This window comes from Sorex araneus, chromosome 2 (genome assembly GCF_027595985.1).
Source record: "Sorex araneus isolate mSorAra2 chromosome 2, mSorAra2.pri, whole genome shotgun sequence".
In the NCBI taxonomy this organism is placed as follows: domain Eukaryota; kingdom Metazoa; phylum Chordata; class Mammalia; order Eulipotyphla; family Soricidae; genus Sorex; species Sorex araneus.
In genome coordinates this window covers 244902881-244925210 of record NC_073303.1, presented here as the reverse complement: position 1 = coordinate 244925210, position 22330 = coordinate 244902881, and the positions used below count along the sequence as shown (strand labels likewise).

Sequence of the window (22330 nt, the reverse complement as noted above, 5' to 3'; positions counted from 1 at the left end):
GTTGAAGCTACTGCCAAGAAAGAAGAAGTAAGCAGGACTGATTTTTGCACAAGGGAAAATGATCATGTGATAACTCTCCCTACTAAACGAAGAGCTATCATTTATGTCCTGCAGCCAAGGAATTCATTTCTCTACCTGCCGGGTAGCTGAATCCTGTTACAGAGATGGCTCCTTCATGCATGATGACGATTTTGCCCCTCCCACACACACTCCATTTCCCCTCAAAACTACCTGCATTTGCTGTCCTATTAATATCATCAGGTTGGAGTATTTTGCGTTGAATGTTGACCTCCTCCCGGTCACTGTTGGAACTGTTAATCGAAGGGCCAGCATGAGTTCTGTTCTAACTATGCTTACTTTTTTAAAGAATCCTAAAATGGGGCTGGAGCCATAGCACAGAGTTTGCCTTGCACACAGCCGACCCGGGTTTGATTCCCAGCATCCTATATGGTCCCCTGAGCACCGCCAGGGGTGATTCCTGAGTGCCTGAGCTAGGAGTAACCCCTGTGCATCGCCGGGTGTGGCCCATAAAGTAAAAAAATAGAATCTTAAAATTCTAGGCCTCAGAGATACAGAAAGCAGAGCACTTGCCTTGCATGCAGCCGACCCAGGTTCAATCCTTGGCAACCTATAGGATTCCCCGAGCACCTCCAGGAGTGATTCCTGAGTTCAGAACCAGGAGGAAGCCCTGAGCATCACTGGTTGTACCCCACCCCACCCCACCCCAGAAAAATATTTCCAACAGCAAGTCAATGAACAAAATGCCATCCCTCAAAATAATGATGATCAAGCACAAGAATAAAACTCCTGACACTAGAAGAGTAATGGACTACAAACAATTCACAATGCAGAAAGCAATGAACAACAGTCAAAGATGGATTCAGCTTTACTGAATCCATCTTTGGATTCAGTATACTATTTATAGAGAATACTATAAGCTCCACAGAACATGCAGGGGAGAGTTCTGTGGAGCTTATAGTATACTCTTTTTCACTTATTGAACATTGCTTTCCTATTAATAGATTGTGAGAAGATACTGGAATAGGAAACTTCTCGGACTGGGAGAGACTGAAGCCATCAGGGGCACCTGCTAGACCTGGGTTCGATTCAAACATCACCTGGTCTCTAGAACATCACTCAGGACAGTCCTGGAGAACCCCCGAACATCTCCTACAGGTCCCCAGTCCCTTGAATTTAACTCTGACCAATGTGGCCTAATGTTACCAGGATCATCCTCTGGGTCCCCTGAGAATTACTTAGAAGCCCCCAGCTCCAAATAAATGAGTCTCTCCTCCACTACCGTTGCTCCTAATATTTGCAGTTGATCTGGAATTTTGCCACCGATAGCCAACATCATTGAGTACATCCCCTCTCAACAGGAAAATGCTTTTTCTTCTTCCCTCCCCTGGAGAAGCCTCCACATGTCTATTTCCTTCTTTCTGTTAATTGCAGGGACTGGAGTGACAGCGCACCAGGTAGGGTGTTTGCCTTGCACACGGCCACCTGGGTTCAATTCCTTGTCCCTCTCAGAGAGCCCGGCAAGCTACGGAGAGTATCTCGCCCGCACCGCAGGACCTGGCAAGCTACCCGTGGCGTATTGGATATGCCAAAACAGTAACAAAAAGTCTCATAATGGAGATGTTTCTGGTGTCCACTCGAGCAAATCGATGAACAACAGGACGACAGTGCTACGGTGCTACAGTTAATCGCAGGGTTGTGTGGGCAAGTTGTCTTGGTGCTGGTAGATTGTTTCTCTATGAGTCCCCCAGTATTATTCATTATTCACTTCATAAACAATTGCTGCTCCGCTGCTGCATTCAACAGTCACTTGTCCTTTTCTCTTTAGGATTTTGGGCCACACCATGTGGTGCTCAGGGCTGAGTCCCAGCTCTGCACTCAGAAATAACTCCTGGCAGTGCTCCGGGGACCCTATGAGATGTTGGGGATCACACATGGGTCATCAGTGTGCCGGGACATGCCCTACCTGCTCTATTATCACTCCTGCCCCCATCAACAATTATTTGTCTTTTACTTGTTTTACTTATTTAAGATTTATTATGGTTGCCAGGCATTACAGAATATAAGTATTAAAATAATAGTAGTAAAATAGTAATTCCCTTTAGTTCTAACTTTAATGAGAACATATATCACTGATGTTTTATTGTCATTTTTTACCTTTTGTCTTTTTTTTAATTAGCATGAGATACAAAATTATAAAGTTATTCATGATTGGGTTTCAGTCATGCAAATTTCCTACACCCATCCCTTACCGGTGTACATTTCCCACCACCAATGTCCCCACTTTCCTTCCTGTCCGAGCCCCCCACAGCTATGTGTCTATGACAAGCCCTCTCTCTTTCTCTTTCTTTCTCTTTCTTTCTCTCTATTTCTTTCTCTCTCTCTTTCTCTCTCTCCTTTTAGTCATTCTGCTTTGCAATACAGGTACTGAAAGGTTATTATGCTTGTCCTTTCACCTACTTTCAGTACTCAGTTCCTGTCCAGAGTGATCATTTCCAACTACCTTTGTCATCAATCACTCATCTTTAAAGCTTCATTCATTCCCAGTACTCTTTGGTCTTGCAAGCAAACAACCATAGAGATCGCTCATTTCTAAGCTAGGCTGGAGGCTGCCAGTGGTCTGCAGGAAAGTGTTTTGATTCTCTCTCATTCTTCCCTGCAGTCACTAATGGGTCATTGGACTCACCTTACGAGAATCCTCAGGACGCTGTTTTGTAGAATTCCAAATTCCACAAGGAGGGTTGATGACAGAAGGTGAAGGTCTAACAGGAAGGCTCTAGCTTGTCTTCAGGAAGAAATGAAACATCAGGCCCCTTGCAAAAAAGCAATGAGCAGGTCCCATCCAGTCCAAGACTGCAGAGACATATTTACAGTGCCCCAAGTCTGCTCATTAGGCGCATTTCCCCCAGGTTCTGCCAACCTCCTCCATGCGTATAATTTCCCTGGAGACACCAGTCTGGACCAAAGGAAAGTTTTCCTGGAGAATCTATGTTCCCAATACACCAGGTGAGAATCCAGAGAAATCTTGTTTTGATTCGCTTTCTTCCAGAACGTCACTCTTTTCCCAGGTTCTAATCTCCCAGAGTCCTTCTTTAATACTTGACTTAAAAATCTCCCCCAAAGAATAATACTGAGTAACTACCTATATTTTAGCCTTTAAATATCTCTCAAATGATCAACTTTGAAAAAAAAGACCTTAAATAAGTTGTCACGTTGATTGGGAGTGGAACTACTGACAGCAGTGGACCACACTAATTTGTAGGAGATTGGGGACCAATTGGATGGCAGCTTTTGGGGGGAGGGGGAGAGGCACACCAGGTGATATTCAGTGGATCACTCCTGACTCTGCACTCAGAAATTACTCCTGGTGGTGCTCAGGGGACCATTGGTTGTGCCAGGGATTAAACCTGGGTTGACTGTGTCCAAGGCAAGCACCCTACTCTCTGTACTATCACTTAAGCCCTGAACAGCAGCTATTGATAAAAAAAAAAGTGCAGATGTTCACTGACTTGAGTTTTCTCTATATGGGCTCTATGAACATTCAGCACAATGTCACACTGTGCTCGTAATATGCTAACAGCACATAATAGCATGACATGCCAATCTGTAATTCAGTAGAAGGTGGACAGGAGCTTTTTTGAAGAAGACAAACAGGTGATCGGTAGGCAGGTGGAAAAGTGTCCATTGTCATTTATTATCAGGAAAAAATCTGAATCATGATGACAATGAGAGATCAACTCACACCAGTGAGAATGCAGAAAAGACCAGAAACAACTTGTGTTGGTAGGAATGTGGTTTTTTATTTTAAAAAAAATAGAATTAGGAGCTGGAGAGAGAGTACAGTGAGTAGGGCACTTGCCTTGCAGCTGACCTGCTTTTGAACCCTGCATCCCACAGGGTCCTCGAGCATCACCAGGGGTGATTCCTGAGTGCAGAAACAGGAGTAAACCCTGAGCATCACCAGGGTTGGCCCAAAAGCAAAACAAAAAAATATTGGATAGGGGCCAGAGTGATAGTACAGTGAGTAGGGCATTTGCTTTACATGCAGCAGACCCTAGTTCAATCCCCGGCATCCCATATGATTCTCCCAGCACCTCCAGAAGTAATTCCTGAGTGCAGGGCCAGGAGTAACCCCTGAGCATTGCTGGGTGTGACCCAAAAAGCCAACATATGTGTATATGTGTGTTATATATGTGTGTGTGTTATATATATAACATATATATATGTTTGCTTATATACATATGTGTGTATGTGTGTATAAAATAATAAAATTAAATAAAGAATTCTCATTCACCACTGGTGGGGATGCTGTCTGGTTTAACCCATGTGGAAAACAGTGTGGTGATTTTTTGTAAATAATTTAGCTTTGTGAAAACAAGTCTCAGAATGGAGATGTTACTGGTGCCTGCTTGAGCAAATTGATGAGCAAGGGAATGACAGTGATATAGAGATACAGTGAATTTAGCTTTATATAAATTTTTTGTATAATTTAACTTTGTACTTAGAAGTAATGGGGGCTGAGGACTTATTCGTAGTTATATGTTCAGGGATCACTCCTAGAAGTGCTTAGGGGACCTTATGGGGTGCTGGGGATTGAACCCAGTTTGGCTGTGTTTAAGGTATCCACTTAAGGCACCTGCACTATCTCTCTGTAGGATAACATAGCCTCAGGTGGTTTAGGCTTTTTGGGTTGTTCCCATCACAGTGCTCCCTTTCCTCTGTGTTTATTTGTAACTTCTTTCTTTGTGCTCTGTTGACTTGTAAATATTGTTTTTCTCTTCTCCTTAAGTCCTTTGCATAGTTAATTCAGAGCAATGTCCTTTCTGTATGGGTACAGGAAGACAGTAGTAAATGCTATGCTTTTGTTATGTGGGAGTCATTTGACTCTAAATGATATTTTCCTCCTGGGCATCTGTTCTCTCGACCTAAGCTTCAGCTGCCCTTACTTCCTAGCACCCCCCCCAAAGGCAGTGGCCCGAAAAGAGACGGGATGGACCCAGAGCAAGCGGTGAGCTATGTGCTACCCTGGCATCAAGAAGGGCCTGGCCAAAGTGCCTAATGCTTAACTATAAGTTAGGAGCTTGGTCACGGACAGATGCTGGCATGATCCAAGAAGTAATAACTAGATTCAGACTCTGCTGGGTTTAGGAATGATTAATCTGGCCTGAGCACTATAGTCTGAGTCTGTGGCAAGATATTCCCAGGAGAGCTGCTCTACAAGCTTCAATGTATCTCTTACTGTGTCCATGCAAAAATAACCAAAGGAGAAAAACGCCTCAAGAGGGACCCTCTGCGCCTAAAGACTTTGATTCCAGAGATGTAACACATTCGGGCATCCAGCGCAGCATCCGATAGCAATGCACTGGGACTGCGAACTGGGCTACAACTCTGTGCTGCCGGGGGTGGATTTTTTTCCTCCCCACCCTGTCTTCCTGCACGGAAAGCGGCGGCCTGGCGGCACTCACGTGGCAGGCGCCATTTTCTGTGACTCCAAACCCAGAGGTATTCGGTTTTTACTTTTGGGGCTCCCAGGAACTCATGGGAAGGGAGCGTAACCGGCACACCCTCGGCCCAGATAAATCCGGAGCCGCTGAGCACGAATCGGACCCTCTGCGCCTAAAGACTTTGAATTCAGAGACTTCTTACAGCAATGCACTGGGACTGTGAGCGGGGCTATGTAATTTCTGGCAGAATTTTCCCTGGACTTTATACAGAAATCCAAAACCGAGAGGACGCGGAAGCGTCCGCGCGACTTAACATTTATAATTGTCAGCAATGTGAAACGGTTCCTTTTGAACAGGTCTGACTTGGGAGGGGGGGGAAATCCAAATAATAACAGTAAGTTTTTGTTGAAATTTTGAAGGTTTTTAATGTAGCAGCCACCTCTCTGGACTGTGAACTAAGCAAAAGCCCCACGCTGGCCGACGCGGCGTGGCGTACACCATACTATGAGGCGCGGGAAGGGGGATGAGGGGGAAAAAGAAAAAAAAAGGGGAAAAGGAAAAAGAAAAAAAGAGAGAGAGAGAGAGAGAGTTATGTACGTGTGGCAGTGGGGCTACATATCTCTTCATTTCCAGCAATGAAAAACTAATTATCAAATGTAGTAGGTCTGTCTCTCTTGGTTGGAAACTCCAACAACTATAGTGAGTTTTGTGTTGAATTATGGAATGTAATCAAGGTAAAGAAAAAATGAAGTGAAATTCATTAGTTATACAGTAGGGGGTAGGGGGTGGGGGTGGGGGGCATACTGGGGTTTCTGGTGGTGGAATATGGGCACTGGTGAAGGGATGGGTGTTTGAATATTGTATAACTGACATATAAACCTGAGAACTTTGTAACTTTCCACATGGTGATTTAATAAAAAGTTAAAAAAAAAAAATACACCTTAAGAGGTATTTTGCCCGAGCGCCATCAGGAAGGGCGTCCTTATGTTGTTTTTGCTTCCAGACCAGGTGGAGCACGGCCGGGAGGGCAAGGTGGAGACATATAAATAAGGGTGGAGAGAGGAGCAGGGCGAGTCTAAATCCAGAAGTCAGAAATAAGGGAGTCAGGATGGAGAGAGGAGGCCATGATCCCAGGCACGAGAGCACTGAACACGGGCGGTTAAGAGAGAATCGCCTGGAGAGCCCTTGAACAAGCATCTGTCAGTGGGGGTATTTCGTTACAGCTGGCATCCCGCTATTCTATCTCTCTAGCCCCAGAAGGACTTTTTAATGTTAACATTGGTTTGCACACTACGCATTTTAGGGAGATGATTTTCCAAATACACTCCATCATCAAAGTATCATGATTCTTCTACTCTAATCCTTCCCCTACTCTGCAATTCAATCTAGCGAACACCTTTCCCAGCTCATCCCACCCCAGTAAGCTCAGTTCTGTGGCCGAGTCCACGTGAATTGGTTTGGCTTTACTTGATTTATCTTTTTTACTGGCTTTCTTCAGTGTGTGTCACTCATAAGACCATCTCTATCTGTCTTCCTCCTTCTGACTTGTTTAGTAGCACAAACGCCTCAAGTTCCATCACAGTTTGTGGAAAAGGTATGATTTCACTTTTCGTGTAACTGACTCATATTCCACTGTGCTGATACACCAGAACATCTTACTATTATTATTATCATTATATTAGTTAAATATTAATATATTTGTTACATTAATTAATATATCAATGATTATTATATTATAATATTATGTAATAATGATAATAGTAAGGAGAGGCTGCTAAAATCTCAGGACTGAGTGTAACAGAGATGTTACTGGTGCCCGCTCAAGTAAATCGATAAACCACGGGATGACAGTGATACAGTGATGCAGTGATGATGATGATGATGATGATGATGATGATGATGATGATGATGATTGAATCACTGTGAGCTTCACTTGTATCACTTTTCATCCCATTGCTCGATTTGCTCGAGTGGGTGCCAGTAATATCTCCATTCGTCCCTGTTGCATGCTAGTGTAGTCCAATGGCATCTGCTCGCTCCAGGAACACGAAGAGCATCAAATCATTCATTCAGGGTCTTGACGATGAAGTCTGACCATCTCATAGGTGGGTGGCCAGGCATTCTTTTGACATCCCATGGAATCCAGTCGGTAACGGCTCTAGTCCATCTGATTTTTGACACCTTGGCAAACGAGGCAGCTTCCCTGATCCTCCATCATCAACGAAGGTTGGAACTCTGGATTCCTTCTCTCACTTGAGTGAAGCGTGATACCCCAAGTATAGTTCTTTCGATTCCTCTTTGGGAGACCCGAATAAGCGTTCTCATCCTGTTTTATGAAAAACACTGTAAGCAACAGTGACAAAACTTTCATGTTTGAGTTTCAGTCATACAATGATCCAACACCCATCCCTCTACCAGAGCACATTTTCCACCACCAATGTCCCCGGTATCCCTCCCTCTTCCCACCCCTTCCCCTGCCTCTATGGCAATTTCCTTCTTACTCTCTCCCTACTTTGGGGCATTATGGTTTGCAATACAGATACTGAGAGGCCATCATGTTTGGTCCTTTATCTACTTTCAGCACACATCTCCCACCTCAAAGGATCTCTCCAACCATCACTGACTTAATGATCCCTTCTCTATCCAAGCTGCCTTCTCCCCCAGCTCATAAGGCAGGCTTCCATCTGTTAAGCAATGGACAAGGGCCTCCTGGCCCTTGTCTCTACTGTCCTTGGGTGTCAGTCTCATATTACGATACTTTATATTCCACAAATGAGTGCAGTCATTCTATGTCTGTCCCTCTCTTTCTGACTTATTTCACTTAGCCTGATACTCTCCATGACCATCCACTTAGAAGCAAATTTCATGACTTAATCTTTCCTAACAGCTGCATAGTATTCCATTGTGTAGTTGTGTCAAAGTTTCTTTAACTAGTCATCTGTTCTCGGGTACTCGGGTTGTTTCCAGATTCTGGCTATTGGGAACCGTGCTGTGATGAACATACAGGTGCAGATGTCATTTCTACTGTGCTGTTTTACACCCTCGGGATATATTCCCATAAGTAGTATCGCTACACCATAATATCTTTACCCACTCCTTGGCATTGGATTCTTGGGTAATTTCAAGATCTTGGTTATTGTAAAAAAATGCTATAATAAATAGGTATATCTCTTGGGACTTTTTGTGTTCTTGAGATTAGTCTGAGTGAAATTGCTGTATCTTATGGGAGATCTAATTTTATTTTTGATGAATAGAAGTGTTCTGAGTTAATTGAGTTCTATTGAGATAACATTAGTTTACAAGAGTAAAAATGTTTATCTACTTTAGGGGCGCAACTTTGCCACATCAAAACCACCACCAGAGAACAAATATCCCTCCATCACAGTCCGCTGGACTCTTTCATCCCTCTGCGCATGCACTTGATAATATAATTCTTTGCTCACAGTCTAGGGATCTGTTATCATCAGACACTATATATTTTCTTAATTGGGAGTGAGGACACACCCAGCAATGTTCAGGGGTCATTCCTGGCTCTGTACTCAGGAATTACTCCTGGTGGTTCTCAGAGAATCACATGGGATGCCAGGAACCGAACCTGGGTTGGCTACATGCAAGGCAAGCACCCTCCCCAATGTACTATCTCTCTACCTGACTTACTTATTTTTTTCTAGGCCACATATGAGTGAGAGCAGCTGGCATCTGCCTCTCTCCTTCTGACTTACTTCATTTGGCATGACCCCTTTCCATTCCATCAGCATGTAACAAAACTAAGATTTCCTCTTTCCAGTGGCTGACTAGTACCCCATTGTGTATATTCCATTGTCCTTGACACTCTTGTGTATGGGGTAACAAGGCTTCCCATTCTATCTAAATACAGAATATTCCTAGGGTATGTGTGTACAATGGAATACTATGCAACTATTAGGGAAAATGAAGTCATAAAATTTACTTATAAACAGATAGACATGGAGAATACTGAGTGAAATGAGTCAGAAGGAGAGGGACAGATACAGAATGACTGCACTCACTTATGGGATATAAAAACAGTAGTGTGAGACTAATATCCAAGTCCAGGTAAAACAAGTTCCAGGAGATCTGGTCAATGGTTGGAAAGTTGCCACATGTGTGGGTGTGGGGGGCAAGGGAAGTTTGTAGCAATAATAGTTAGAAATGATCACTATGGACAAGAACTTAGTGTTGAAAGTAGGTAAAGGCATATCCATGGATATAAGTAAAACCTTTAAGTATCTGCAAACCATAATGACCAAAAGGAGAGAAAGAGAGAAGAAGGAGAAGAGGGGAGAGAAGGAGAAGAGGGAGGAGAAGGAGAAGAAGAAGGAGGAGGAGGACGATGAGGAAGAAGAAGGAGAAGAAGAAGAAGGAGGAGGAGAAGGGAGGAGAAGAAATGAGGAGGACAGGGGCTGGAGCCATAGCACAGCGGGTAGGGCGCTTGCCTTGCACGCGGCCGACCTGGGTTCGATTCCCAGCATCCCATATGGTCACCGCCAGGGGTAATTCCTGAATGCAGAGTCAGGAGTGACCCCTGTGCATCGCCATGTGTGACCCAAAAAATAAATAAATAAATGAGGATGACAATGAGTATCTGCCATAGAGGCAGGTCATGGGGGAGGGGAGGGAAACTGGGGACGTTGGTGGTGGAAAATATACACTGTGAAGGGACAGGTGTTGGAACATTGTATGTCTGAAACCCAATCATGAACAATTTTGCAACTGTGTTTCTCACTGTTCAATAAAAAATTTTTTTTTCTTTTTGAGTCACACTCGGAGATGCACAGGGGTTACTACTGGCTCTACACTCAGGAATCACCCCTGGCGGTGCTCAGGGGACTATATGGGATGCTGGGAATTGAACCCTGGTCTGCCGCATGCAAGGCAAACACCCTACCCGCTGTGCTATCGCTCCAGCCCCTAAAAAACATATTTTAATATAAAATATCACTGTATCAGTGTCATCCCGTTGTTCATCGATTTACTCTAGCAGGCGCCAGTAACTAATTAAAAATAATAAAATATAGGGTCATCTCTTGAGTAGGCATCATTGGCACTGTCCAGGAGGAACAGTACAATAATTCAATGGGAAAACACAGAACATGCTGACCAAGTATTCTCCCAAAGAGAACAGCTGCATCCCAGGTGATATCAGAGTTCCTAGCATCCCTCAAGCCAATTTTATCTTGAATTTGTATTACACCATAGTCTAATACAGAAATGTATTACACCATAATACAAAGTTCCCTTAAAGTTTTACTTCAAGATCATCTCTAACTTCAAGGTTGCATGCAGAGCGATTTGTTTAACTTTCAGAGAGAGAGAGGGAGAGAGACTACACAGACAGACATATGTGAAAATAATAATGGGTATTTTTAAAAATATGATGGTAGGCAGTATAGACACAGAGTCAGAATGTAATAAAGGCATCCGAATGAGGAAAAGAAATCCAATGACATTTCATTTTTTTTATTTATCACCACAAGATACAGTTACAAAGCTTTCATGTTTGAGTTTCAGTCATACAATGACCAGTGACATTTCTAAGACCAAAAAATTCCTACAAGTTATTATTGGGAAGGTCAGTTCCAGTGGTATTATTTTTTTAAATGACAAATGATAAAATGCAAAGCTATGGTGTCAGATTTTCATCTTATATTGAGATAGATGGCTTTTATCAAATTTAGATTTTCTTCTATTGGAGCACAATAACCTTGATGATTCTTCAATAAAACTCAAGAACTACTTGCAGGTAAATATATATTATTATTGGTATGAGGTGTGGCTTAGTTGTCAAACCCATGTCTTGCAAGTGTGAGGCTCAACATTCAAAACCAAGCAAAATAAATTGTGTTTGTGCGTGTGTGCATGTGTGTGTATGTGTTAAATTGAGAATAAATTATTCTTTTTCTTTATTTTTTATTTTTGCTCTTTGGGTCAAACCCGGCGATGCACAGGGGTTACTCCTGGCTCTACACTCAGGAATCGCCCCCTGGCGGTGCTCAGGGAACAATATGGGATGCTGGCAATCGAACCTGGGTTGGCCATGTGCAAGGCAAATGCCCTACCCGCTGTGCTATTGCTCCAGCCCCATTTTTTTTTTTTTGGCTTTTGGACTACACCTGACAAAGCTCAGGAGCAGGAGTTACTATTGGCTCTGGACTCAGGAATTACTCCTGGCTCAGGGAACCCTATAAGATGCTGGGGATCAAACCTGGGTTGGCCACCTACAAGGTAAACGCCCTAACCACTGTAGTATCACTCTGGCCCCCCAAAATAAATTACTCTTAATAATTTCAAGCAATTCATTGAAATAATGGAATTTTAAAAATCATACATAAGGTTGGGACTATATTTAGAATAAACAGGAAGTAAAAATCTTCCAGTAAATAAAATACTTCCAAAATTGCATTCAAGGACACAATTCCTCCCTCTGCAGTTTGAAGTCCTGTGCTCTCAAGCATCTGGGGAGTGGCAGAAAAATTGACCTTTATGGAGTTTTCCTCCCAATGAAACTCCTCAGAGCCCTCTTGATGTCTTTGTTCCTGAGGCTGTAGATGAAGGGGTTGAGCATGGGGGTGACCACTGTGTACATCACCGAGGCAATGGCGTTGGACTGCGAGCTCTGGGTCATAGCAGAGCTCAGGTACACGCCTATACTTGTGCAAAAGAATAAGGAGACCACGGAGAGGTGAGACGCGCAGGTGGAAAAGGCCTTATACTTGCCCTGAGCCGAGGAGATTGCCCTGATGGAGGAGACGATCTTTGAGTAGGAGTAAAGGATGCCAATGAAAGGACCCCCGCCCATCACCACCACCACCGAATATTTAACCACGTCATTCAGAAAGGTGTCAGAACAGGCAAGTTGCAGCACCTTGTTGAAATCACAGAAAAAGTGAGAAATTTCCAAGTCTTCACAGAAGGACAAGCGCAAGATCAAGAGATTTTCTATCAAGGAATTGAGGGCACTCAGGGCCCAGGACCCCAGAACCAGCAACCCACAGAGCCGAGGGTTCATGATGACCGTGTAGTGTAGAGGGTGGCAGATGGCCACATAGCGGTCAATGGCCATCACAGCCAGGAGAAAGATGTCCATTGCTGCAAAAAGTATGAAAAAGTACATCTGGGTGATGCAGCCCGCGTAGGTGATGGCCTTGCTGTGTGTCTGGATGTTCTGCAGCATCTTGGGGACGGTGGTGGAGGTGAAGCAGATGTCCACGAAGGACAGGTTGGACAGGAAGAAGTACATGGGTGTGTGGAGGTGGGGGTCTGAGCTGACGGCCAGGATGATGAGCAGGTTCCCCAGCACGGTGATCAGGTACATGGACAGGAAAATTCCAAAGATGAGGGGCTGCAGTTCTTGTTCTTTTGCAAGTCCCAGGAGAAGAAATTCTGAAAATCCTGTGTCGTTTTGTGGTTTCATGGGGTGACAATGACTGTCAAGAAAGAGGGAGAGAGCTTGACTCATGTTCACACCACTTCCATCTCTGCCTCATCTGAATGTTATCGTTTATCCTTTGCAATCAAGTCATTCATTTCTGTCTTTGATGTGCCCATGTGACCCCTTGGGAAGAATCTGAACTCCATGCCTCGTGAGGATTTTGCTCCCCTCTCAGCATCTCCCCGCAAAAATACCTGCATTGACTGTCCTGTTACTATGGTCAGCTTTGAGTACTGTGTATTGAATGTCAGCCTCCTCCCAGCCACTGTCTGACAAAAGGTCATCAATGGTCCAGTATGAACGAGACTCAACCTTTACCATCATGTTAGTGATCTCTTGTAGAAAATGATAATCTTTACCATCATGGCCCCTGGGTGAAATAAAACAATCTTCACACACTTTCCTCTAAAGAAACTTTTTTTGGGAGCATTTCCAGCAGCTTATTCATAATAAACAATACAAAATAAATTAGTTCGGTTCTGTCTCGGGGCAGGGGTTGGGGTTCTGGATGGAACCATCTGAAATATGGTGGTGGGAAGATGTATTGGTGGTGGGACTGGTGTTCAAATATTAAATGTCATCAAATATTGTGAACTACTTTATAAAAATTTAAAATAAATTTTTAAAAAATCCTATACATCAGTACATACTGTCACTGACTGAAAGAAATTTCAAGAGGATTTTGAAGATTTCAATTTAAAAAATTCTCAAAAGGTAAAAAAAAAAAGGGGGGTGCTAGCATGAATCAGGTGCTAACTATGCTTACCTTTAAAAAAAAAAAGCCCTAAAATTCTGGGTCTGGAGAGAAAGTGCAGCAGGCAGGGCCCTTGCCAATCCTGACCCAATTGCTGAAACTTTGGTTCGTAAGTACCTCCAGGAGGCCCTACAGCCCCTCCCTGAGCACCTCCGGGATTGCCAGGGCAATAGGGATTTTTCAGAGCCCAAGAAGCAAAGCATCCTTGGTGCCTTGCCTTGAGCTGCCAGCCCAGCGGAGTCTCTGGGAGGGAACTTGAGGCCTCCTGAACACCTTGTAGGAGCACTATAGCGCTGTAGCATTGTCATCCCATTGTTATTGATTTGCTCGAGCGGGCACCAGTAATGTCTCCATGGTGAGACTTCTTACTGTTTTTGGCATATCGAATACACCATGGGGAGCTTGCCAGGTGGGATACTCTCGGTAGCTTGCCGGGCTCTCCAAGAGGGGCGCAAGAATTGAACCCGGGTCGGCTGCATGCAAGGCAAATGCCCTACCCACTGTGTTATCGCTCCAGCCCACCTCGTGGGAGAAGCAAGGAAGATATCATTCAGAAGGACACCGAGGACTGAGTTGCCACAGGTAGATCTGGTCTCTAAGCTCAGATGTCTGGAGCCTCCTCCAGATGGGGGCAGGCCAAGTCCCTGCCTGACCGGAAGATCCAAGGGCTCCATCCACACCTCTGTCATGCGAACCACCAGCTCCACAACTAATCTTAAAGAGACTCCAAGGGATATAAAATATAAGGCTGACACCCAAGGACAGAAGACACAGGGGCCAGGAAGATTGCTCCATATTTGGAAGCCTGCCTCATGAGATGTGGGGGAAGGCGGCTGGAATAGAGAGGGGATCACTAAGTCAATGAGGGTTGGAGGGATCATGCGGGATAAGAGATGTGTGCTGAAAGTAGATAAAGGACCAAACGTGATAGCCTCTCAGTATCTGTATTGCAAACCACCATGCCCAAAAGTGGAGAGAGAGTATGGGGGAAATTGTCTGCCATAGAGGCAAGGGGAGGGCTGGGAAGGCAGGGAGGGATGCTGGGGACATTGGTGGTGGAAAATGTGCACTGGTGGAAGGATGGGTGTTGGATCATTGTATGACTGAAATTCAAACATGAAAGCTTCGTAACTGTATCTCATGGTGATTCTATTTTTTGAAAATTAATTAAGGGCTGGAGCAATAGCACAACGGGTAGGGCGTTTGCCTTGCATGCAGCCGACCTGGGTTTGAATCCCAGCATCCCATATGGTCCCCTGAGCACCGCCAGGAGTAATTCCTGAGTGCAGAGCCAGGAGTATCACACACCCTGTGCATTGCCGGGTGTGACCCAAAAAGCAAAAAAAAAAGAAAGAAAGAAAAGAAAGAAAGAAAAAAGAAAATTAATTAATTAATTAAAAAGAGACTCCAAGGGAAGCCAGAGTACAGCAAGGAGGGCACTTGTCTTGCATGTGACCGATCCAGGTTCAATCCTCGGCATCCCACAGGATTCCCTGAGCCCTGCCAGGAGTGATTCCTGACTGCAGAGCTAGGACTAAGCCCTGAGCACTGCCAGTATGCTCCCCCCCCAAAAAAAAATAAATCATTGTCAACCTCAATCCGTAGTGTTACAGGGTCACCCTAGGATGTATGTGCTTTGCCACCCAGTTCTGAGAATTGCTCTCACAGACATCAACGAAGACTTGCAAAGAGAGAATGAGAGACAGACAGACAGAACACGGGACAGAAGAAACGAGCTTTTAAATGCGGGATATCTATAAGCTCACCTGGTCCCTGAGACTTGATGAAGAAACGCTTCCTTTGTTCTAGAAACATTCCACCTCTCTTTCTATGCCCTTAATGCTCGGGAAAACAGAGGAAGGAAGATGCCTTCATCCAAACCATGTCAGTCGTGATCCTTAGGATGCTAAAGGCAATATCCCAAGCCGAGGAAATAAACAAAGAAATATAAGAAGGAAATATACAAAGCACATTAAAGATTGGACAATTTTTATTGTTGCTGTTTTGGTGCCACACTGGGCGATGCTCAGGGGTTAGTCCTGGCTATGAACTCAGGAATTACTCCTGCTGGTGCTTGAGGGATCCTATGGGATGCCGGGGATCAAACTCAGGTCAATCACGGGTAAGGCCAGTACCTTACCCACGCCAGCCCAGATTGGGCAATTTTAATGGAGATATGAGACCATTTTTCAGTGTTCATTGTATACTGATCTGACAAATTAGTGTTAATAGGGGCCACATACTATATGAGCATGCGCGCTGCTTCATTTTCCGATGTAGCAGGTTTTGTAAGATTTTTCAGATTGGATCTTGATCTCAACACTGACTCCATTCATCGGACGCGCTCCAGCTCTGGTTCTGGGTGGGCCCATTACTCTTTCAATCGTACACATGCCACAAAAATCCATCCTCTTACCCTCATGATAGTGCTTATAGGATGCATACCTGCCTGAGAAAGTATATGTGTCACATATATATTGATTTTATTGTATCTGATGTTTCCAAGATAATAACACAAGATACTAAACTAGTGGGGCTTTCACCTGATTTGTTTGTATTTTTATAGTGGAATGTGGATCCTGTATCTTTTTTTTTTTTTTTTTTGCTTTTTGGATCACACCTGGCGATGTTCAGGGGTTACTCAGGAATTACTCCTGGCGGTGCTTGGAGACCAGATGGGATGCCAGGGATTGAACCTGGGTGCAAGGCAAATACCCTACCCGCTGTACTATCACTCTAGATCCTGTATCTTTGTTGAGAATCAAATTTAAGCAAATAGGAAGGGGTGAAATGAAACATACAGCAGAAATATGGGCTCGGGCTACAAAGAAGCACTTAATACATCTGGATCTCACAAATAGGACTTAGAAAAGACAACAGCAACAAGCGTTACGAACAAGAACATGAGCACAGATGAGTAAAATTAATAAAGCTATAGATAGAAAAGCATGCACCATGAAATGTCAGTGTAACTTTTTCATGTGACTAGTCAGAGTGCAAGAATCTACTGGTAATTGAATCCTTCACACACTACTGCTATTTGGGAATATTTTTCAATTGACCTTGACTAGAGATTCTCTGGTTTGTTTGTTTGTTTCTTTGTTTGTTTCCAGGTCTGCCATCTACTTTTCAGGAAAAGGAAAATATTTTCTCAGCAACCCTGGGAACGCTACCTTCCTAGTGTCCACAGAACACACCTCATAATCGGACTCACAGCCACTGGCATCACTCTAGATCTACACCACCCACCAGGGTGCGGTGCCACCCACTTTGGAAAACACTTGCCTATATCTTTGCCTCGGGTACAATTTTCAGTACATTTTCCAATATGTCCTATCCTAGTGATAAAAAAAGAAGAATCAATTCCTGCTGGGGGTGAGGTGGGGGGTGATGGGAGGGAAATTGGGAACACTGGTCCTGGGAAATGTACACTGGTGGAGGGATGGTTGTTGGAATACTGTATGTCAGAAACCTAATCCTGAACAGCTTTGCAAGGGTCTATCTCACAGTGATTCAACTTAAATATTTTTTTGGCTTTGTTTTTTTGGGGGTCACACCTGGCATTGCTCAGGGGTTACTCCTGGTAGTGCTCAGGGGACCATATAGGACGCTGGGGATCAAACCCAGGTCAGTCGCATGCAAGACAAGAGCCCTCCCCGCTGTACTATAGCTCCAGCCCCAGTGATTTAATTTAAAAAGGGGCAAAAAAATCAATTCTTGCTTTTTCCCAGGATGCCTCCACACCTGTCTTTTCCTCTCTTCAATTGTGAGGTTCCTTCGCACTTTCTTCTTCCTGTTTCTTCCTCTAATGAGTTTCCCTCACTTCGGGCTTTCAGAATTAATTAATTCACAGACGCACCTACACATGCTGAGTGAATTCATTGTAATTCATTAGACAGCCACAGCTGGCTTCAGAGATCACCAGTTTCTGAGCCTGGCTGGGACCCGACAGCTAGACCAAAGTGAGCGTGCTTGGCTTTAAATCTCTCTGACTCTTTCCTACGGCATCTGCTATAATTGGGCCCACCTGGATGAGAGCTGGTGGGCTGCTCTTCGGGTGGAAGTCCAAATTCCTCCAGGATAATCCACAACGGAGATGAAAGCTCTCTCCCAGTTCAGCTCACAGCTTCAGCAAGAAGAAATGAAGCACCAATCTTCCGGCCAAAAGGAACAACTGCTCAGAGCGAATAGTTATAGCATCCCAGTCCTGCTCATTACAGGCTTTTCCCTCTGGTTCGCCCCAAGCTCCGAGCACTTGATTTCCCCATGGACGAGGAGTCTGGACCAAAGGAAGGTTTGTCTGGGAGATTTTGTGCTCCCACTAGACCAGATTAAGAAGCAAGTGAATTTGGTTTTATTTTCTTTTATGAATTCTGCTCTTTGTCGAAGTTCTCACCTCCCAAAATCCACTCTCAAAATTATCTTGGAAGATGAATACTGAGCAAGTCGCTGAATTATATCCCTTAGATCTTCCAAAAGATTTCAAAGGGCTGGGAGGGAAAGTGGGGACATGGTTGTGGGTGATGTACACTGGTGAAGGTGTTGAGACATTCGTATGACTGAAGCCAAATCATGAACAACTTTGTAACTGTGGAAAAAAAAGTGAAGATAATTGAACTTAAAATAAATAAGTAAATCTTCCAAAATATTGGCTTGTATGTACAGGAGGGACCACTAGGATGATAATAGTTGGAAATTATCACTTTGGACAGGAAGGTGGGTATTGAAAGTAGGTAAAGGGATATACCTGATAACCTTTCAGTATCTATACTGCAAACCATAAGGCCCAAAAGGACAGAGAGAGAGAGAGAGAGAGAGAGAGAGAGAGAGAGAAGAAAAGTGCCTGCCACAGAGGTGGAGATTGCGGGCGGGAGCGAAACTGGGAACATTGATGGTGGGAAATGTACACTGGTGGAGGGACGGGTGTTGGAATATTATATGACTGAAATCCAACAATGAATAAATTTGTAACTGTGTATCTCTGATTCAATTTAAAAATTAAATAAAGACCATCCCTCGGCCACGCCCTCCCATCCCCCACTTCCCGCTGCCGTCTGCGTCCCCCAAGTTTCTGAAGCCACTCCCCGCCTGCCCTGTGCACCCCGTCTCCCGAACCGGCTTTGTAACTGCGCACGTCCTTCAGGTACGAGGACCATCCCTCGGCCACGCCCTCCCATCCCCCACTTCCCGCTGCCGTCTGCGTCCCCCGAGTTTCTGAAGCCACTCCCTGCCCACCCTGTGCACCCCGTCTCCCGAACCGGCTTTGTAACTGCGCACGTCCTTCAGGTACGAGGACCATCCCTCGGCCACTGAAAAAGAAGTTGAAAAATCAGTATGGACAAGGACTGGTCGACTGTCAGAAGCTTGCCACAAGTAGACAGGGACAGTTAGGATAGAGAACGGGCCACTATGACAATGATAGTTGGAATGACCATTCTGGACAAGAATTGAGTGCTAAGAGTAGGTAAAGGGATGAGCATGATAACCTGTCAGTATCTGAATTGCAAACAATAATGCCCAGAAGAAGAGAGAGAGAGAGAGAGAGAGAGAGAGAGAGAGAGAGAGAGAGAGAGGCCGGAGAGATAATACAGTGGGGAGGACGTTTGCCTTGCCCGATCACCGGCATCCCATATGGTCCCCCGAACACCACCAGGGGGTGTTCCTGAGTGCAAAACCAGGAGTAACCCCTGAGCATTGCTGGGTGTGGCCCAAAAAGCAGAGAGAGAGAGAGAGAGAGAGAGAGAGAGAGAGAGAGAGAGAGAGAGAGAGAGAGAGAGAGAGAGCCTGCCATAGAGGCAGGCTGGGGCAGGGGTAGGGGATGTAGGATTCTGAGGACATTGGTGGTGGGAAATGTACACTGGTGAAGGGACAGGCACAAGATCATCCTATGACTAAAATCCAATAATGAACAACTTTGTGACTGTGTATCTGATGGTCATACAATTTTTAAATATAGTATAAAGAGACACATCTTCTTCATTTGAAAGAGGATTTCTCATGCACAGAGAGACAAATGTATTTCATATTAGATACCCCTGAGGCATTAAACTAGGTGTGAGGGCCCTGCCCTGTCCAGCAGGTAGGACCCTTTGTGGGGCTGAGGAGGGGACGCAGCCGAATGAATAGACGCAGAGACAGAAGAGGAGGAGAAAAGGAGAGAGAGAGAGCTTTATTCACTGGCAGCTACAGCATTTTATACTTGCCTGCTGTGAGGCAGGTAGTGGTATGCGTGCCCGGACCCCGTACAAACAGTAGTCAATCACAGATTGTGACATGTTCATCTACAGCATTTTATACTTGCCTGCTGTGAGGCAGGTAGTGGTATGCGTGCCCGGACCCCGTACAAACAGTAGTCAATCACAGATTGTGACATGTTCATCTATCATGTCAGGCACGGGTATCGGCTAGTGGAATGGTAAGGTCAGTAAGGTCAGTAACGGCGACCTTGTTAGAGAAGTTTTAATTAGGCCCCTGTTTGAGAAGTGCCAGGCTCTGTCTTACTTGAAGATAAGAGCCAGGATTGAAATATGGCTTCCTACAACTAGGGATAGGAATTCAGTCATCTCTTTGTTCTCCAAGATCAGAGAATGACCCACAACCATAAAGGGATACATGGCTCACATTAAAAACCAAGAATTCATCTTACTCTTTCCTGAAACTTGAATGTAAGGTAGGGGGGAGGAGGGCGAGAAGAGACACCATTCTCTGCAAATTGACTCCCAGGTGAAAGATATCCAATGATCATATTTATATGCAGACCATAAGGTGATGAGGCTAAAAAGGAAACAGCAGGGGCTGGAGCAATAGCACAGCGGGTAGGGTGTTTGCCTTGCATGCGACCAACCCGGGTTCGAATCCCAGCATCCCATATGGTCCCCTGAGCACTGCCAGGAGTAATTCCTGAGTGCAGAGCCAGGAGTAACCCCTGTGCACTGCCGGGTGTGACCCCCAAAAAAGCAAAAAAAAAAAAAAAGAAAAGAAAAGAAAAAAGAAACAGCAGAACTTCAAACAAAGTTGGAGATACTGCACAAAAGGCAATGAAAACGGCAATGAGGAAAGGATAAAGGCCAAGGGAGCTAGGACCCTGGGGGTGTCGTGCCAGTGACAGGTCCAACGGAAGCCCAGGCCAGGAATAGTAACACTGTTATAAATCAGACATCCCGATGCCTCAATAGAAAATTGTCTTCTAAGGCCATTAAGTTAAAATCACAACATGCTGGAACCGGAGCAAAAGTACAGTGAGGAGGACATTTGCCTTGCATGTGGCTGACCCGGGTTCGATCACCAGCATCCCATAGGGTCTCCCTAGCACCGCCAGGAGTAATTCCTGGGTGCTAAACCGCTGAGCAGGAGTAACCCCTCAGGAGTAACCCCTGAGCATCGTCAGGTATGACCCAAAAAAGAAGCCTAAATAAATTAATTAGGGGGCTGGAGCATTAGCACAGCAGGTAGGGTGTTTGCCTTGCATGCAGCCAACCCGGGTTTGATTCCCAGCATCCCTTGCCCAATCGTCTGGTCCCCCAACACTGCAAAGAGTGATTCCTGAGGGTAGATCCAGGAGTAACCCCTGTGCATCACCGTGTGTGACCCAAAAAGCAAAAATAATTATAATAATAATAATTAATTAAATAACATGTTCAAAAGCATTTGGCCTGGGCCAGAGTAATAGTACAGGGGGTGAGGCTCTTGCCTTGCACATGGTCGACCTGGGTTTGAGTCCCAGCATCCCATGAGATCCCAGGGAATATCACCAGGAGGGGTCCCTGAACATAGAGCCAGGGATGAGTCCAGAGCACCAGCAGGCATGGCCCCAAAAAACAAAACATGTATTATTTCTCCTGATCACCTGCAAAAGATTATATTTAAGATATGCATATAAGATTAAAAATTTAAGCAGGGTCAATAGAACAGTGGGTGCTTGCCTTGCACGCAGCCCACCTGGGTCCAATCCCCGGCACCCCATAGGGCCCCCCAAGCACTGATGGTGGGGGGGAAATCCCTGAGCACAGAGTCGAGTGAATCCTGAGCTAATCCAGGTGTGACCCAAACAAACAAAAAAATAATATTAAAAATTTTTTCAAATCATTTCCAATATGTCTGAGAAATAATCGAAGGAATATATTAAAACAGACAGAGGGAACTTTGTGGATGTATGAAACAAAGAATAGTGAGGTGCAATGCTTATGTACGAAGAAGTGAATGACAGGGGTGGAGCTATAGCACGGCAGGTAGAGCGCTTTCCTTGCACATAGCTGACCCAGGTTCGATTTCCAGCATCCCATATGCCAAGAGTAATTCCTGAGCACAAGGCCAGGAGTTACCACCAAACACCACTAGCAGTGGCTCCTCAAAAAAATTTTTTTTAAAGAAATGAATGACGGGGGCTGGAGAGTGATAGCACAATGGATAGGGCATTTGCCTTGCACGCGACGAACCCAGGTTCGATTCCCAGCATCCCATAGGGTCCCCCGAGCACCGCCAGGGGTAATTCCTGAGCGCAGAGCCAGGAGTGACCCCTGTGCATTGCTGGATGTCAAAAAGCAAAAAAAGAGAAGCGAATGACAAAGTACTTGAAATTCCAAGAAACATATGGAAGCACAGTTTCTGTGTACAGTGTCACAACCCCTGTTTGCGATGCTTCCCCACCCCGCCCCCCCATCCCAT

At 44.8% G+C, this 22330-nt stretch overlaps 1 protein-coding gene across 1 annotated transcript; it reads right to left on the bottom strand.

Annotated features, from left to right (window-relative positions):
- Nucleotides 1–11961: 11961 nt before the first annotated feature.
- Nucleotides 11962–12894, bottom strand: LOC101548335 (olfactory receptor 7A17-like). Its single transcript, XM_012934137.2, has one exon. The coding sequence runs from the start codon at nucleotides 12892–12894 to the stop codon at nucleotides 11962–11964; it is 933 nt and encodes a 310-aa protein (XP_012789591.2).
- Nucleotides 12895–22330: the final 9436 nt, after the last annotated feature.

Coding starts and splice junctions, on each gene's coding strand:
- LOC101548335 (XM_012934137.2), bottom strand. CDS start 12,894: ATGAAACCACAAAACGACACAGGATTTTCAGAATTTCTTCTCCTGGGA.